This window comes from Solanum verrucosum, unplaced genomic scaffold (assembly GCF_900185275.1).
Source record: "Solanum verrucosum unplaced genomic scaffold, falcon-dt-bn FXZP01000102.1, whole genome shotgun sequence".
In the NCBI taxonomy this organism is placed as follows: Eukaryota; Viridiplantae; Streptophyta; class Magnoliopsida; order Solanales; family Solanaceae; genus Solanum; species Solanum verrucosum.
This window is the reverse complement of record NW_026019930.1, coordinates 383,020-403,475: the sequence shown is the minus strand read 5'-3', so window position 1 is coordinate 403,475 and position 20,456 is coordinate 383,020. Positions and strand designations below refer to the sequence as shown.

Below are 20,456 nucleotides of genomic sequence, written 5' to 3'. Positions count from 1 at the left end.
AAATGGTTGGGGTTGGTTGTCACACCTCTCGTCACTTCTAGAGGCAATGATTAGGGTTTATAGGTAATAATCTCTCCAAAACTCATATCTTCAACAAAAATGGTGATAAAAAATGGTCAATATAAAGCAAAGTATTTACAATTAAACTAACAAACAAAAGAACTCAACGATTTCCTATTTATGTTATCATACTAATTTATCTAAACCTCATTCGTCTTCACAGGTAGATATCAAAATAAACAAATTATATTTTTCTAATTAAATGAATAAGAAAATAATTCAAATGTTTCCTAATTAATTCATCAATTTAGAAAATAATAAAGCAAACAAATCAATTAAACTTTTAGTTGTGCAAGTCAATTTTGCTAATTCGTATATTTATGATTCATTGTAAAATTAATTCAATGATTTATTATAGAGGTATCAAATGAGCGGATTGAGTTGTAATTTTCTATATTAAAATGAGTTGAAATAAAATTGGGTTAGGTAGTGACCCGCTCAAGTTTACTTTGGGCTCAAATTGGTTAAAAACGGAACGACTTATAACCAGCCCAATTTGACCCCATTTATCTCAATCATTTTAACATATTGTTATTTAGTAATTTTTATAACCACAATTTGAATTTTAAATCAAGAAATTATTTTTTTTAAAAGTTATCTGCCCAATTTGACCCCCTTAATTTCAACTTATTTCTGTTTTAAGCAAAAGAAAAAAAAATTATTAAAGAAAATAATGAAAATAGTGTTAGCATCATGGTGTCCATAATCAAAATTAACATTTTTTAAATAAATTTTGTAAGTTTAGGATAAATGACCAAAATGAACCCCTTTTGTTATACATTAAAGATCGTTTCAATCAAGTGAAAAACATTAAGGACTAAAATGAACACATTAACTATATATTAAGGACAATTTCAATCAAGTAAAATACATTAAGGACCAAAATAAAACATTATACATATATTAAGGATTATTTCGATCATTTTCTCTACCTCTGCCATCGAAAATTACTATATACTTTTTTTTAGTTCGTCCCCTTCTCCTAGGTCACTTCATTAATAGAAGAAGCGGAAAAATAAAGTTCTCACTTATCTAAGATAAAGTGAAATATAAACTTCCATCAACTATAAAATATAAAAGTTCTAAGATAAAAGAGAAATATAAGCTTTCCTCAACTATAAAATATAGTGCGACAGGATCCCCAATTGTAGTCTTGTCTACATCCTCTATCAGTGGAAGAAACTCCAAATTAATCTTGAGATCTGAAATATTGGAGAAGATGATACCATCGATCATCCATAAGATGTATAGGTGATATCTCTTATGCACCTCCTTGTCGGGATGATCATCAATAAGATTTTCTAATCCGTCTAGATGGTCACGAATAACACTTAACTTCAACTTGCCAACTTTCAATTGAGTATTCTTGGGTCAAAAGTCAGTCAGACGCTCCATCTCATCCTTTCACTAAACATGTGTATGTCGTTGTTGAACTATAGAATGCACTACCGTTTCATCCACCAGAAGCACGTACATGATCTCGACGTATAGCGTAATGGTCGCCTTATCGCTACAGGAGTGAAAGATATGCTCAATCATATGTCATCTTACTAACTGCATGCAACCCCTAAATATTGATCTATACAAGTATTGGAGGATGCAATTGTGGGGCGGATGATCTAGCATGTGTTGCCCAATAAAAAACTATCTGAGCAGCTACATTATTATACCATGATCATTCTCACAGATATAATGTGATCTATGACTATGTGTGGACATGTGTTGGAGCGTGAGCACACTAGGATCAATCGGATTAAGTAGAATATCTGAAGGCATCATTCAAAATATACCTACAATAAAATCTTACTAAATTAACATAGATGAAACTACAAAATATTATTATTTTGTAGATGTATTTGTTGAAGAAGAAAGAAGCTGACGATTGGAACATGTAAAAGGAACAGGTCCAATGCAGTTGACTGACGTGTCTACAACAAGTGTTGATGAAGAAGGAAGCTGACGATTGGAACAGGTCCAACGAAGATGACTAACGATTGGAACAGGTCCAACGAAGATGACTGACGAGTTTACAACACTGTTGTAGAATCAGAGTCGCACTAGGATTAGATTACTTATATTAATTAGTATTATATTACGACTAGGATTAGATTATGATTAGGATTATAGTACAACTAGGATTAGATTATTTATATTTGCATTATTATTATTATTATATAGTAGTAATAGGTATTGTAGTAGGACTCTAAGTATAGTTAACTTAGGACTCTACAATTTTTTCCTATATAAGGAGGTTGTAACTCAACATTATTTTTATCAATACAATCCTTGATTTCTCTAATTCTAGATGTGAGATTTTACATGGTATCAGAGCATAAAAGTTCCTCCGCTCTCTGAGTATTGATAAAAAAAAAAACACGTTGCAATGACCACTTCTACCAAAAATATGTCGACCTCCTTACTTCACCAACTCATTGTCGCTTGCTCCATTAAACTTAAGTCAGCAAACTACCTCATAAAGAGGACACACATATCCCAATTGATTCAAATCACAGAGAATGAACCAAGTAAAAGTAGTTGTTCCCCTTAACAGACTGTTGGAAAAGTTGTAGCGGTTGAGAAAGACGCAAAAGATAGTGGCACCATAGATGATTGGAAGGAGAAAGATATGTTGTTAAGGAGTTGGATCTCAGGCACCTTGACCGAAGAAAACATGTACCTAACTGTGGGCTACTCAACTACTAAGGAGGTGTGGGAATGATTGGAAAAAGCTTATATTCAAACAACAAAAATAATTAATTTTGCTAAAGGTTTAGGTCTCAAATACAAGACCTTTGTCATATTAGGTAAGACACCATATTCCACCCTTAATCAATTTGTTTATACTCTCACGAGTTTTGATATCAAGGAAGATGAAGAAAAGGTGTCACAACAAACCTATAACATGGTATTCTCTGCCCAAAAAGGCAGGGGAAGAAGAAACAACAACATCAACTCCAGAGAAACAGACATCACATTCATACCGAAGCATTGACAAAAATAAGTTTTTGCTGGGTATTCAAAGTTTTTTTTTGTTGCGTATTCGAATCAAGCTAGGAGTAATCATTCCTCTACTCACTAGCTTTAGGGGAAGTGTTGAAAAAGAAGGAAACTGACGATTGGAACATGTAATAGGAACAGGTCCAACGCAGCTAACTGACGTGTCTACAGCAAGTGTTGATGAAAAAGGAAGTTAACGATTGGAACATGTCAAAGGAACAGGTCCAATGAAGCTGACTGACGAGTTTACAACACTGCTGTAGAATTAGAGTCGCACTACGATTAGACTACTTATATTAATTAGGACTACAGTACGACTAGGATTAGATTATAATTAGGATTATAGTACAACTAGGATTAGGTTATTTATATTTGCATTATTATTATTATATAGTAAGTAATAAGTATTGTAGTAGGACTCTAAGTATAGTTAACTTAGGACTCTACAATTCTCTCCTATATAAGGAGGTTGTAACTCAATATTATTTTTATCAATACAATCCTTGATTTCTCTAATCCTAGACGTGAGATTTCTATAGTATTATTTAATTGATAAATTAATATTTATTAATTTAAAGAGTCTTTTGAGATTCTATAAGTATCTTACTAATTTATACATCATATTTATTGAATTTACCGTTAAAAAAATTATTATACATAAAGTGCCATGAATACAATAAAATCATTGTATCTTATTAAATTATGTATCATATTTATTGAATTATATAAAAGATAAATCATTACATATAAAGTATAAAGTATGTGTATGATTCATTGTAATTTTCTTTTGTTATATGAATCATTGTAAAATAAATTAAAGAATTCAATTATTTATTTTAGGAGTGTCAAGTGGGTAGAATGAGTTAAGATTGAAGATATTAAAATGGTTTGAAAAAAAAATTGGATTAGGTCATGATCCGCCCAAGTTTACTTTGGACTAGTGGGTGAAAAATAGGTTGGGTTATGACCCGTCCAATTTGACCTCCTTAACCTCAATTATTTTAACATATTGTTATTTAACTTTTATAAATACAATTTGAAATTCAACTCAAGATTTTTTTTTAAAAAAGTTACAAATGGATAGATAAATTCTAAAAGATATAAAATACTTCATACTAATGAGTAGGGATGGGCATAAATACCGGAAAATCGAAAAACCGAACCGAACCGAACCAAGCTAATTTGGTTTTTCGGTTCGGTGTCTGTGATGTTTTTTTGATTTGGTGTTCGGTGTAAGGGTCTCAAAGCTCCGGTGCACCGAAGAACCGAACTTTTAAAAAATTATATATATTAGTCATTCTCTTAACTAAAAATAAAAATTTAACTAACAATTAAGTCATTATGAACAAATCAAAGTAGCAATAAATGTACAATTCAATAGTTAACTTCAAATATTAATTTTCAAGAGGAATTCAAACATATTTTTATCAATGTACATTATGTAAAGGAACCCGTGTTCGTATTTGTTTTTCTCGAGAAGTAGTTGGAGGCACAATGTTCTTGATAAAGACCAATATAGTCTTTTAGTTAGCACAAAAAGTGTTTCACAGTGAGACACATCATTCTTTAGCATAGTTTTAAATCTTTAAGTATTTTATACTTTGTCCTTATATTAATTTTCATTCACACCGAAAAATCGATTTAAAAAATACCGAACTAAATTGAATCGAAGTAGAAAAAACCGAATTGAACCAAATTAGTTTGATTTGATATACGGTGTACACTTTTCTAAAACCGAAGAACCGAACCCGAAAAACTGAACGTCCACCTAGAAAAGTGTCCAACTATAAACTTTGATTTAAAACTAATCTATATTACCTTAAAAACATTAACTCTCTAACTTGAATGTTAAATTACTATAATACCCCCAACTTAAAATACCCAATTTATTATATATTCTATATTTAATATTATATTTATATACACTATATTATATTAAAAGTAGACACCTTTTAATATTGATGGGTAGTGACTTTTCCGAAAGGTTGTGACTTTTTTTTATAGAGTTGTGACTTTTTCGATGAGTTATGACATTCCCGAAAAGTTGTGATTTTTCTAAAGGGTTGTGACTTATCTGAAAAGACACGATAAACACATTTTCATACTATCCTTTGTTGTCTATAAATAGAGGGTGTTTCTTACACTTTTAAACTACGAATTTTGTAAGTTTTCTATTCTTCTACTTAAAACAAGGAAGATTCTGAGAGTTGTTCAATTATACAATTACAATACTTTGTTGTGGGTAAATTAGATAGATCAATAAAAATTGATGCAACAATGTCACGACCCGATTACTCGAATCATGATGGCACCTACTATAACCCACCAGTAGGTAAGCCAACCCGTAACCCGGAACGACAAGTAATGGGTCTGAGGGCAGAAATTAAACAAGAGTAGGCAAAATTTAAGATAACAACATAAACAGGCGAAAGCAAACCAAAACATATATACAAATAAAGATCCCTCCCAGAACCTGGAAGTCACTAGTACAGAGCTACTAACAAAACGAGTACAAGTCCCAAAAGTGGACCACAGAGACTGGACTATCTCGAAAGGTAAAAGACAAGTCTATATACACAGATGGAGACTGAGATAGTACAAAACACCGCGTGCTCACCCCCGTCTCCGGATCAGACTACTTCAAACTGGATCAACGCTGGCCACTGGTGCTCGGACCTGTATCACGAAACAGATGCAGAGCGTAGCATGAGTACCAAAACAGCAGGTACCCAGTAGGCATCATAGGGCGACTAAACTTGAAAAGTAAAGGCAATATGAAAAGAAGGAATAACACAAACAGAGGTCACGAACGGAAATCTAAGTAACAATGGAATGCACACGAGTGTAGAAAGAACTAACTAAAGTAATCTATAAGCTAACTACACCTAACTGGACCCCATAAGCCCACTCGTGTGCAAGTCAAATAAAAACTGGACCCCATAAGCCCACTCGTGTGCAAGTCAAATAAAAACCCGAACGAACCCCCATAAGCCCGACGAGTACACAGAATAATTGTAACTAAAGGGAATTGCATATAAGAACCCAAGAACGGAGAACATCAAACCAGAACCTCAACCCCAATTAGTAGAATCTGACAGTACGGAGGCCGGACCTCGAATTGGATGCTCACCAGAAATACCCAAGTAACCAATCACAAGTATCAAGTATCTGAGGCCGGAACTCTAACCGGATGCTCTGTATAGGTATCTGGGCAATAGAGGCCGGAACTCTAACCGGATGCTCTATATAAGTATCTGGGCAATAGAGGTCAGACCTTAAACCGGATCTAAGGTAGTCTGACCACCATCACCCGCTAACACTTAAACTCTAAGGGCCACCAAGGCCTCATCTTCAAACTGGCAGCCACGAATCGTATCAAGTAAAGAAGACTGAGCTCTCATATAGGCCAAGACGCGTCTAGAATCTGAGATATCCAACCGAACCATGCTATTAGCTAAGAACTTAATGTCCAAAGCTAAGGCTCGCTCCTTAACAGATAAGAAGGCTAGACTACCCCTACTCACCGCCTTCCGGCTCAAGGCGTCCGCTACCACATTCGCCTTGCCCAAATGATAGAGAATAGAGAGATCGTAGTCCTTCAGGAGCTCAATCCAGCTATGCTGCCTCGAATTAAGGTCCATCTGGCTCATGATGTATTGAAGACTCATGTGATCGGTATAGATCTCACATCAAACTCCATACAAGTAGTGCCTCCAAATCTTAAGTGGGAAAACTACCAGCGCCAACTCCAAGTCATGAGTGGGGTAGTTGCGCTCATAGATCTTAAGCTACCTCAACGCATAAGTAATAACCCGGCCCTGCTGCATCTATACACAACCCAAACCAACGCCGAATGCGTCACAATAAACTGTGAAGCCCTCGCCCTCAACTAGAAGAGTCAATATAGGAGCGGTGGTCAATAACTCCTTGAGCCTCAAAAAGCTCGTCTCACACTCCTCTGACCAAACAAAGGGAACATCAATACGAGTCAATGAGACTGCAATAGTAGAAAAGCCCTCAACAAAGCGTCTGTAATAACTCGCTAACCCAACGAAACTACGAACCTTAGTAACAGAAGTGGGCCTATCACAATCACGAATAGCCTCAATCATCGCCGAATCAACCCCAATATCTTCCTTGGAGACCACGTGCCCCAAGAATGCTACAGACTCAAGCCAAAACTCAAACTTTGAGAACTTGGCATAAAGTCGCTGATCTCTCAAAGTCTGGAGCACTATCCTCAAATGCTACTCATGCTCACTCCGGCTCCGCGAATATATCGGTATTTCATCAATGAAGACGATAACAAATAAATCAAGGTATGGCCTAAACACACGTGTCATCAAATCCATGAAGGCAGCAGGGGAATTAGTCAACCCAAATGACATCACCAAGAACTCATAATGGCCAAAACGGGTCCTAAATGCAGTCTTAAGGATGTCTGCTACCCTAATCTTCAGCTGATGGTACCCGGACCTCAAATCAATCCTAGAAAACACGGCGGCACCCTGAAGGTGATCAAACAAATCTTAAATACGAGGCATGGGGTAACGGTTCTTCACCGTCACCTTGTTCAGCTACATGTAGTTAATGCACATCTTCAGAGTCCTGTCATTCTTCTTCACAAACAGAACATGAGCACCCTAAGGTGACACATTCGGACGGATGAACCCCTTACCTAAGAGATCCTCTAACTGAACACTGAGCTCCTTGAGCTCTGCAGGAGCCATCCGGTAAAGCGGAATAGAAATGGGACGGGTGTCGGGCTCCAAATATATGGCAAAATCAATCTCATGCTATGGGGGTAAGTCAGGTAGGTCTGTAGGGAACACATCTGCAAACTCTCTAACCACAGGAAATGAGTCAACTGAAGGACCCTCCCTACTCACATCTAGCACATAGGCCAAATAAGTTAAACACCTAAAAGCAACCAACCGTCTAGCCCGTATAAAAGAGATGATCTTCGTCGATGTGTGACTATAAGCACCCTGCCACAACACTGGGGGAATGTCAGGCATGGATAAAGTAACGGTCTTGGCGTAGCAATCCAAGACCGCATGGTAGGGGGATAACCAGTCCATGCCCAGAATCACATCAAAATCAACCATATCTAGCAGAATAAGATCAACTCTAGTATCATAACTCTGGATAGTCACTAAGCAAGATCGCAATACCTGATCCACTACTAAGGACTCACCCACCGGGGTCGAAACATGAACCGGCTCTGCCAAAGACTCAGACCTCATACCCAATCGGGGAGCAAAATAAATAGATACATACGAGAATGTGGATCCGGGATCAAATAATACTGTAGCAGGCTGATAGCATAATAAAAACGTACCTGTGATGACATCGTCAAATGCCTCAGTCGCCGCCCTCGCCGGGGATGCATAGAAATGGCCCTGAGTACCTCTGTCTGATGCATCTGATCTACCACCTAACCTGCCTCTCCGAGCTCCGCCTATGGTACTTTGTCGGCTGTCCCGACGATCCTGGTCCTGACCACCACCTCTAGTTGGAGGGGGCGCTGCTGAAACTGGTCTAGGTGCAATGGGAACTGGTACAATCGCCCCTCGCCCTCGCCGGGGGCACACTCTGGACCAATGGTCAAGCACACCGCAATCAAAACACCCCGAAGCTGAACACCTTGAAGCAACCTGATCACGGTAGTAAGGGAGGGAATCTGATCCCCTCGAACTCTAGCCCGTACTAGGACCACCCTGCTGATGCTGGCCTTCCTCAGAAGCAGGTAATGCCGCCTAAACATGCCGACTTGACTGACCCTGCTGGAACCTCTGGCGGGGCCTATCATAGGAGTCTTTCCCTCTAGTTTGGGACCCGTTGTAGCTGAGCTAGTAGTGTGCCCTCTTATCGCTGTCCCCTTGGGCCTCGCGATGAATATGCTTCATGGATCGGGCATGGTCGACCACATCAAGAAATGAACAGCCAGCCGAAACCAAATGCTATATGTCAACCCACAGACGATACCGCAACCCATGTACAAAACAACGAACTCTCTTCTCCTCCCTGGGCAGGATCATGGTAGCATGTCGAGATAACTCATGAAACCTTGTCTCGTACTCTGAGACGGTCATAGGGCCCTGCTCAAATCTAGAGAACTGATCACGAAGCCTATCCCTGATGTTCCATGGCATGAACCGGGCCAAGAAAGCCTTTGAGAACTCACTACAAGATATATGAGGCGATTCAACTAGCCTGGACTCTCGATACGTGCGCCACCACTGCCTGGCTGGCCCACGTATCTGATGAGTGGTGAAGTCGGCTCCTCTCGACTCCAAAAGGCCTAATGACTGTAGCTGCTCCTCGCAAGTGAGCTGGAACACGTAGGCATCCTCCCAAATCGCCCCTGAGAATATCGGCGGTGCCAACCTCTGGAATACCCAGAGCATCTTCTGCTCGCGCAGTGGCATCTCCTTGTCCTTTAAGTCTGACAGGGCGGTCACATGAACTGGTGGCGGCTGAACCTCTAGTGTCACTGCTGCAAGCTGACCCTGCGGCGCTGGAGCTAGGACTGGTGCTGGTGCCTGACGCATCTCCCTAATAGCTACTAATATCTGAGTCAGCAAGGCATGAAGATCAGGAGTTGCAGCTGGTGCGGGTGGTGGCTGGGCTGATCTCGGCCCCACTGAATGTGGAGGTACATATGCTGCTTGGGACTCCTCCTCCCTATCTCGGGCCGGTGCTGCGGCCCTGCCTCGATCTTGGGGTCGGCGTCTACCCCAGGCTGGGCCTCTGTCTGCAGGCCCGGGTGAATCACCCCCGGCGGTGCCACCTCGCGTGCGAGCCATCCTGCGAAAGAGTGAAACAAGTGAGATTTCAACAAACCAATAAGACACACGTTGCACAAAAGTGAAACAAAAGAGTAAATCTTCCTAAAGACATCATGTAGCCTCTCGAAGATAAGTTACGGATGTCTCCACATCGATCCGCAAGACTCTACTAGACGTTAGCTATGTACAAGTGAGACCGGTGAACCTGAGGCTCTGATACCAACTTGTCACGACCCGATTCTTCGAATCATGATGGCACCTACTATAACCCACCAGTAGGTAAGCCAACCCGTAAATCGGAACAACAAATAATGGGTCTGAGGACAGCAACTAAACAAGAGTAGGCAAAATTCAAGATAACAACATAAACAGGCGCAAGCAAACCAAAACATATATACAAATAAAAATCCCTCCAAGAACTTGGAAGTCACTAGTACAGAGCTACTAACAAAACGAGTACAAGTCCCAAAAGTGGACCACAGAGACTGGACTGTCTCGAAAGATAAAAGACAAGTCTATATACACAGATGGAGACTGAAATAGTACAAAACGTCGTGTGCTCACCCCCGTCTCCAGATCAGACTACTTCAAACTGGATCAACGCTGGCCACTGGTGCTCGGACCTGTATCACGAAATAGATGCAGAGAGTAGCATGAGTACCAAAACAACAGGTACCCAGTAGGCATCATAGGCCGACTAAACTTGAAAAGTAAAGACAATATGAAAAGAAGGAATAACACAAACAGAGGTCACGAACGAAAATCTAAGTAACAATGGAATGCACACGAGTGTAGAGAGAACTAAATAAAGTAATCTATAAGCTAACTACACCTAACTGGACCCTCATAAGCCCAGAAGGTACACTCGTGCGCAAGTTAAATAAAAACCCGAACGGACCCCCATAAGCTTGACCAGTACACAGAATAACTATAACTAAAAGGAATTGCATATAAAAACCCAAGAACGGAGAACATTGAACCAGAACCTCAACCCCAATTAGTAGAATCTTACAGTACGGAGGTCGAACCTCGAACCGAATGCTCACCAGAAGTACCCAAGTAACCAATCACAAGTATCAAGTATCTGAGGCCGGAACTCTAACCGGATGCTCTGTATAAGTATCTGGGCAATAGAGGCCGGAACTCTAACCGGATGCTCTATATAAGTAGCTGGGCAATAGAGGCCGGAACTCTAACCGGATGTTCCATATAAGTATCTGGGCAATAGAGGTCGGACCTTAAACTGGATGCTTCATAAAGGTACCAATGTAGCTGCTGAAAGAGTCTTAATCGATCCACACTCATAAATGTTCGTGGAACGCCGTCCATACTTAGCCAATCAATGTAAGTCCTTGGAACCAAATCGAAAATCAAATTCAAATCGCGAAGCAGAACTAGTGTCGCCGACGTAACTCGTGAAACAGTAACATCGGTGGAAATAAGGATAGCTATCATCAGAGCAAGCGTATCACCTAACTAAGGCCCAAACTATCAGACTCAAGTCTGCTACACCAGTCTATAGGGATATAAGTCGGTCGAGCGACGTCGGGGCAAAACTAAGGCTTTCGAATCTGACATATATTTCTAAGGCAAGCCCTAGTCAAACCTAAACTAAGCCCAACATGCTTCAAATAAATAGTAATTAAGCATGCAAGCACTCCACATAGGGAGGAGGGTCAATTAATAACACAAAGCATACTCACAGTTACCCGATAATTCTCGAAATAGGCCAAAAACATGTTTTCTAAACACCTATGCATGATTCAGTAACTATCTAACCCAAATCCTAACTAATCAACATGCATTCACATTCTCGAGCTCAATCTAAGAGAGGGAAACCGTAGCCTACCTGTAAGCCGATCACACGCGCTCCAACATCACTTCTTCAGAGTTTTCCCTTTTCGAACGGTCTCGAAATGCTGCCCCGCTATAAAAAATAGAGTCACAACGTTATTACGATCGTTTATACACTAAAATCACAACAAACGGAAACGGGTCAATTTTGGAGTCAAAATAGGAATCGTGGGACCCGCACCGAACTGTCCGAATTTGACTCCGTCAAGACACCCTAAATAGTACCCCAAACTTGTGTTCCAAAATGGAACACAATTTGGGGCTCAAAACGCAACAAAAATCAACAAGCAAGAAAACCACACTTTAATCAACATAAAAGAAAACATTGCAGCAGTCTAAACTCGAAATCTACAAGGATCTAATGGTGCCCAACACTCCTTGAACACTCAACGACCAAGCCACGGCAATTCTCAACACGTGGGACTTCGAATCACCCAAAACCGAGCTAAAATGAGTGAGATATGACCAAAACAAGAATGCCAAAAACAAAGGCTCGAAAAAGGGTACAATAGTCAGGTTTATCGCGAAATTTACCTCGAACTACGTGCACCCGACAACTTTCGAACAGTCTATAGCGAAGCCACCAAAAATACAAAGCTCCCGCACTTTGAATCGTCTAATTTGGATGAAAGATGAGAGAGTTACAAGGGTTTTAAGTTTGAGAATGTTTGCGGATATATCAGCATTATATAGCAGATTTTCTGCAATTTTTTTCCAAAATTAAAAACTTCGACGGGGTGCTCCGAACTCATTTGAAACCCCGTGCACGCAAACGAGATATGCAACCATACCAAATTCGATATTCCAAACTCAATGGCACAGTCAAAATTTTCATACGAGTTCATCTTGACAAAAAGTTGGCCCCACACCCAAATGTCATTTTAAGTCAAAAATCACAAAAGAGCTTCGAAAAATATCGAAAACCCCGAGACACAAAAAAAAGGTCAATCTAGACCAAATTTGACATTCCGGAGCTAACCGCACTGATGGAATTCTCATCTGAGCGCGTTTACTCAGAATGTTGACCAATGTCAAATTTAGGTTTAAACTTAAAGTTAAAACGCCTAATCGCACCAACTCACACTAAAAACCTTGGGAATCTTGCAGACCATGCTACTAGCCTAAAATGACCCTTCCAGAGCTGATGGAATCTTCAAAAATGGATTTCGATGTTATCTTCTTGAACTTTTGATCGAAAATGATCATTCAAGGCTCATAAGCTCCAAAACACAAAAACTCGCACCAAGACCAAACGAACGACCAGGTGACCGAACTGTCAGTCCCAGCAAGTGTCGCTACAAGAACGCTCTAAACGACACACAGAAGGCAAAACACAAAAATGACCAGGAGGGTCATTACAATAGGAGAATGAAATAACTCAACTTCAAACGAGAAGAGTATCGTGATAATTAATATGCACTCATTTTTATAGCCATAAAATATACTTTTGCAACAACTCTTACTTGACAAGAAGTTCGATAATTTTTCGCTGCACAAACTACAACTTAGTGTTCAGAATCTGAAAAGTCTCAAACTGTTGGAGAAAAAGTATTTGATCAAAAACTTGTTTGAAGAATCCATACTACATTTAATAAGTACTCTTTCATTTTCAATTTATTTGTTGTACTTTTATTTTTATTCAGTTTAATATAGAATGCTCTTTTTTCTTGGGGGTGAGGACGCATCTTTAAGACCACAAAGTTAAAAGACATTTTTATATATTCTACATATGATCCTTAAATTAAAAGTCTTCTTTATTTTTTAAAATTTCATATCAAATTAAAATCAGGTCACTCTATATCTATCTCTTTTTTTTAATCTTCTATACTACCTTAAAAGAATGAACTAATAACTTAAATGTTAAATTATTATAATACCCCAACTTAAAACACCAAATGTAGTATATCTTCTATATTTTATATTGTATTATATTTATTTATGTGTATTATATTATATTATATTATATTAAAGGCAGACAACTTTTCACATTGAAGGGTTGTGACATTTTCAAAGAGTATAACTTTTCTGATGAGTTGTGACCTTTTTGAAGGGTTGTGCCAAAGAGTTGTGCCGAAGAGTTGTGACTTTTCCGAAGGGTTGCGACTCTGAAGAGTTGTGACTTTTTCGAAGGGTTGTGACTTTTCCGAAGAGTTATGACTTTTCCGGTGAGTTTTGACCTTTCTGAAGGGTTGTGACTTTTCTAAAGAGTTGTAACTTCTTTTTTATAAGGCACCACAAGCAGTTTTTCATACACTACCCTTTGTTGGCTTTAAAAAGAGGGGCTTCATCAAATTTTTAAACTACATTTTAAAATATTATTATTATTATTATTATTATTATTATTATTATTATTATTATTATTATTATTATTATTATTATTATTATTATTATTATTAAAACACTCAATTTAGTATATCTTCTATATTTTTATGATAAGAAACAATATGCACATACTAATACTACACATTTTTAACTAGAAATGGAGGGGTTTCCTCACATTTTTAAACTACATTTTTTATGTTTTTTATTCTTCTCTTCTTAAAACTTCAAGTTTGATTTACAAACGTTGACAATCTCAAAATTTCACTAAAATTAGAACACTCCATAACATGAATGTTAAATTAATCTAATACTCCTGCTAAAACATCCAACTTAGTATATTTCTATATTTTATATCAATATTTATTTATATTATATTATATTAAAAGTAAGAACACCTACAAAACAATAACAACAAAGTAATGCACTATGGGGAATGGAGTAGAAAGTTTATTTAAGAGATGTAACTAAGAGATTTTAAGAGTGACTAATTTTTTATTTAGCAATATTCATAATTTTTTTTAAAATAGTGTGGTACATGGTTTGAATTTCACTCGCAACACATTAAAACTAATAGGGAATAAAATAGAGCACCAAAAATTTCATTTATTGTGCAAACTTACTTTAATTCCCATAAGTACAACCTTCCCAGGCTAAAGTACTACTCCTTAATGCGATAGTTTTTACTCTGTTTTTTTTTTCTGCTTACAAAAACTGCAACGAAGCTTTGGTTCATAGATGCACCGCTTATTCTTTGTTCAATGTCGGAATTACTGTTACACTCACGCAATTGCATCAAATTCTCAGATTTCTCATTTTGCTCGTTTGGGCCAAATTCAGAATGCCCGAAGGGTGTTCGACGAAATGCCCAACAAAAATGTGACTTCTTGGAACTCTATAATCACTGGGTATTTCCAAAATCACCAACCCAATGAAGGCCAGTGTCTGTTTGATCAAATGCCTGAGAGAAACATAGTTTCATGGAATGGGTTAATCTCAGGTTATGTAAAGAATAGGATGGTGAAGGAAGCAAGGAAAGTGTTTGACAAAATGCCCCAACGAAATGTCATTTCTTGGACTGCTATGGTCAGAGGGTATGTTGAGGAGGGGTTTGTTGAGGAGGCGGAAGCCCTGTTTTGGCAAATGCCTGAAAAGAATGTTGTGTCATGGACTGTGATGTTAGGTGGGTTGATTCAAGAAGGGAAAATTGATGAGGCTAGAAAGCTTTATGACATGATGCCAGTAAAGGATGTAGTTGTGAGGACTAATATGATATGTGGATATTGTCAGGAAGGTAGGCTGGATGAAGCGCGCGACCTCTTTGATCGCATGCCGGAAAAGAATGTGGTGTCTTGGACAGCCATGGTATCAGGATATGCCCAAAATGGTAAACTGGATATTGCTAGAAAACTTTTTGAAGTCATGCCTGAGAAGAATGAGATCTCATGGACTGCAATTATAATAAGCTATGTGCAATATGGTAGATTTGAAGAGGCGTGGAAGCTTTTTGAAGTGATGCCTGTTAGAACTACTCCTGCTTGTAATGCCATAATTCTTGGAATAGGACAGAATGGGGAGGTTGCTAAGGCGAGGGTGGTGTTTGATCTTTTGAAGGAGAAGGATGATGCAACATGGAGTGCAATGATCAAGGTTTATGAAAGGAAAGGATATGAGTTAGAGGCGCTGAATTTGTTTCATCGAATGCAAGTAGATGGATTTCGGCCAAATTTTCCTTCGTTGATAAGCATACTTTCAATTTGTGCTAGTCTTGCAAGTCTTAATTATGGTAGAGAGATACATGCACAGTTAATCAGAACCGATTGTGATGATGATGTGTATGTCTCTTCTGTATTAATTACGATGTACATCAAATGTGGTGATTTCGTCAAGGCCAAATTAATATTTGACAGATTTTCTCCAAAAGATGTGGTCATGTGGAATTCTATCATAACAGGTTATGCTCAACATGGATTAGGAGATGAAGCTCTAGAAGTGTTCAGAGAAATGTGTTCTTTAGGTATTACCCCAGACGAGGTTACCTTTGTTGGAGTTTTATCTGCATGTAGCTACACTGGGAAAGTGAAAGAAGGGCAAGATATCTTTGAGTCCATGAATTCAAAATATCAGATGGAGCCAGTAACTGCACATTATGCTTGCATGGTTGACATGCTTGGGCGAGCTGGTCGATTGAATGAGGCGATGGATATGATCAACAAAATGACTGTAGAAGCAGATGCAATTATTTGGGGTTCTTTAATGGGTGCATGTAGGATGCATATGAACCTAGATTTGGCAGAAGTTGCTGCAAAGAAACTTTTACAGCTTGAACCCCAAAATTCAGGGCCCTATGTCCTACTTTCTAATATTTATGCATCCAAAGGTATGTGGGCTGATGTTGCTTCACTTAGGAAGTCGATGCAGTCTAGGGAAGTGGTTAAATCACCTGGTTGTAGTTGGCTTGAGGCAGACAAAGAAGTGCATATGTTCACTGGTGGACAGAGCATGCCCCATCCCGAGCATGAATCAATTCTCAAAATATTAGAAAAGTTGAGTCCTATGTTAAGAGAAGCTGGTTATACTCCTGATGGAAGCTTTGCTTTGCATGATGTGGAGGAAGAAGAGAAGTTGCATAGCTTGAATTATCACAGTGAGAAACTAGCTGTGGCCTATGGACTTCTTAAATTGCCTGAAGGTATGCCTATACGAGTAATGAAAAATCTTCGAGTTTGTGGTGACTGTCATTCTGCTATTAAGTTAATCGCTAAAGTCACAGGACGAGAGATAATTCTGAGAGATGCCAACAGATTTCACCATTTTAAGGATGGGGTATGTTCTTGCAAGGATTTTTGGTGACTGCTCTGTTGCTTTGTGCAAAATTCATTAAAAAGCGCCTTTGGTGCTGTGGTCAATGGTGACTGCATTCAATTAGCATTCAACTGTATGCATTCACATTTAATAGATTGTGGAAGAGTATCATAAAACCCACAATTGATGAGCATTTCATCTCAAATCACTAGAGATATAGTGTCTAGTGTGTTTGTCGAACAAGTATAGAGGATTGTGTTGTAAACTCAAAAAAGACATTTGTGAACATAAAAGAATGCAAAGATTAAGATGGAGCTAATTTTTGTTCGAATTTTAGAGATGAAAGGGTTGAAGGTTAGAAATCTTGAGCTTAATGTCTAATCTCATGCTAAACAATGCTCAGCACCAAGCCAGGCCACGCATTATTGTAAGTTTGCAACCTTCAGGACTGGAGTTCCACTTGCTGGAGCTGGTTTCCTGAGCATGAACCCAGTCAGAAAATTAGCATGAACTGGGATTAGGGCTGGGAACTTAGCTTTTGAACTATGCTGAACAGACATGACTTATACCTCAACTTGTCCTTTTTGCTATGCGTTGCAGCATCAGCCATGCTGATGAACTGAAATGACCCTAATCTATCAAAAACAATTTTGATTCCCATCTTGGCAATGCTTAAATGTGTTGGCATTATTGCAGCTACTGTAATCTTCATCAGCCACTTGTAGTACAGAGTCACACTGAACAAAAGTTCAAGCGAAGGTAAACTGTCCTGCCTAAGTTCACTTGAAAATTGCTTTCTGATCACATTACCCTCAAGCCTTATACTGATCAGGTAGTGTTTTGTATGGCATCCCTACCTACTCGATGTCTTTACTGCCCATATCTGCAAATGTTGAAAACGGGGTTTGAATAAAATAAAACCCGACTTTATGGGGATGAAATTCTGAGAAGAAAGGACTGCATTCAGCATTTAGTAGGACCGACAGGATCATAGTGTCCAAAAAGAAGTGAAGGTATGGGAATCAGAAATATGAAATGCGCAACAAAAGTTTGCTCCTCAAATGGCACAGGAGGTACAATGAGCAGGGATGAATTCCGGAAGAATGTGATAGCAATAAAATAAAGTAAAACTAATAAGTGGTGCACTAAACCAGTGGCTACTTCATACTGAGTTGCATTAAGGAAACCAATTAGTAGAATATTTTAGAAGGAATTTATAGAGAAAACTGAAGACATGCAATGGCAGGAAGGGTCAATATTGGAAGAGTTTTTTCCTGAATGTAGTCATCTTCAAGAATCGCACAATCTCAAGATGCTACATCGAGATGAATAGAAATTTTAATTTCAGAAGTTTCAGTGAGTGGTAAATAGAAAGGCTTAGTTCAATCCTTTGTTGCAGAAACCGGAAGCAGTATATGTGGAGGTGGATCAAGACTCCATAGTATGGATAGGCTGCACGCTGGCAGATTCTCTGATAACTACTGTTACAAATATTTTCTTCAACAGAAAAGTAGCAGTTGCTCACAGTCTTTGGGGAATGACTTCAAAGATGAGTTCCTATTAAAGTTGTAAGTTTTTATGGATTACAACTCGTGGTGCCTGTTTGACACAAGACAGCTTACAAAGGAGAGGATATCAGTCATGCTGCAGTAAGGATCATCAGTATGTTCTGCCACTTACTAATCCTTGAAGTTATTTTCTCTGTTGCATGTATTTGGCTTCTCTTTCTTTATCAGAGCCTGCTCTTTCTATCTTTTCTTGTGTCATTCATGTCTTTATAAATTGTTCTGCTCCGTGTCAATTGAAAACTAATATTATGTTCGTTTCTTTATCTTTTCTATTTAGTATGGTTTGGATGTCGCCTGAATGGAAAATAGTATGATTTGACACATATAGCTGCGTAGAAAACCAGAGCATTATATTCTATTTTAAGGAGAAACAACGCTTGAATTTCCAAAACCTTGCTAGAGAGTCCACATCCCAAAGGTGAGGAAATGAATGTGCACACGAGTTATTAAATTCCTTCATTGCTCTTTTGGCAATAAGATAAAATTCTCATACTGAACTGAGTATCAAACTGATGAATTGAGAAAAACACTAGTACCAAATTTTAAGAAGTGTCAATCATGAAAGGAAAGTTATGCAAATGAAGACCCATTTATCCAACAGATGATCACACAGGTTCTTTGATTCTTGGAGCCACCTTTAAGCTAGGCAGCAGCTACCATAATCTGCATACCATAAAAATATTGCTGATGACTTGCTTTTCCTTTTTGACTATACAAGGATCTGAAAAATCACCTTCAACTCTAGCTCAAGAACCATTAAAATATGGACTTTTATCAGTAGAAAATAACAAGGAAAGCTCAATAACATCTTGGAAAACCCATGATCCAAATAGTATCATCATCCTAAAGGATCCAACATCAGTTGCTATGGAATCAGAAGTGATTTCACCAAAGCCATTACTGATGAGCAGACTACTGAATCAACCACATCTTGAAGGGGGAAGAAAGGGTCAAATCAAATGGACAATTTACATTGAGAAAAAACTAGAACTCCTGTAGATGGTTAAGTACTTGCAACCAAATGCTTAAAAGAAGTTACTTTACAGGGAGATCAGACTATCAGGTCGAAATCAACCCAATTCTGTCCCAAACGCGAAGAAGATGATGAAGAATCATTATAATCTTGATGATATGATGATGAGGTAGAAGTAGTGTGAGAATAACTTCGGTAGGAAAAGAGATTATGAGGGAAACAGAGGAAAGTGCAGAAGCAGAGAGCTAAGCGACCAATCTGTTGAAAAGGATAACAGATAACAAGATCCAACAGTTGCTGACTGCTTACTGGTTCTGGCAAACATGCCAGCAGCTGCCAAATCTCTGCTGAAACTTTTGCCACTGACACCACCAATACCCCATTGAATGTCATATTTCTTCTGCTTTCTTTGAGTTCTTCTCTTCACACTTCTTTTTCACTTTTCTGCCAAACAGAATGTTGTCTGGTCTAAAAGTGGGAGAAGGGGTCACCAGGTGGAATAAATAGTCTTTTTTCTGTAGGCCAGAAGTGGATTTTGGATAAGTTAAGTGTCCCAAAATGAAATTCATAAAACATTCAGATCTTGATAGGCAATATATTCATATATTGGTAATAAGGTCATAATTCACTCGACATTATTTGTAGTTGCCACTTGCCATCATGATAAAACTAAACTATGGCTTTATTCGGTATGCATCTCATCTAATCTGACTCGATATTAGATAGCGTTAACGTGATATTCTTGAAACCCATAATTCACGAGTAGAAGCGGAGTCAAAAAATTTAATTTATGAATTTTGGATTATAATTTTTTTATTTTTTTTGCTTACTAAGTTCTTGATATATTATCTATATGTATTAAATAATTCTCTCATACAAATATAAGTTTGAGCTAAAATTATTAAATTTTGCTGAATTGCCAATAATAATGTGGTTTTGGCTGTTTGAAACAGACTAAAAGGCATTACTGTAAACATGTGGTTTTCCGATTTTGTTGGAATAGCTAACTAATCAAAATCAAACAACTCATCACAATATATATGGTGAGGCCTAGATGAGTTGTTCAATCATGAAATTAAATATGAGTCA

At 38.2% G+C, this 20,456-nt stretch overlaps 2 protein-coding genes across 3 annotated transcripts in view; one reads left to right on the top strand and one right to left on the bottom strand.

The window, feature by feature from the left end:
- Positions 1 to 20,456, bottom strand: part of LOC125830656 (60S ribosomal protein L7a-2-like) — a 431,324-nt gene that overhangs the window by 134,737 nt on the left and 276,131 nt on the right. The window lies entirely within an intron of this gene.
- LOC125830543 (pentatricopeptide repeat-containing protein At1g56690, mitochondrial-like) lies at positions 14,748 to 17,041 on the top strand. The gene has a single exon (XM_049509729.1). It carries the CDS (start codon positions 14,760 to 14,762, stop codon positions 16,872 to 16,874), a length of 2,115 nt encoding a protein of 704 aa, XP_049365686.1. The 5' UTR covers positions 14,748 to 14,759; the 3' UTR covers positions 16,875 to 17,041.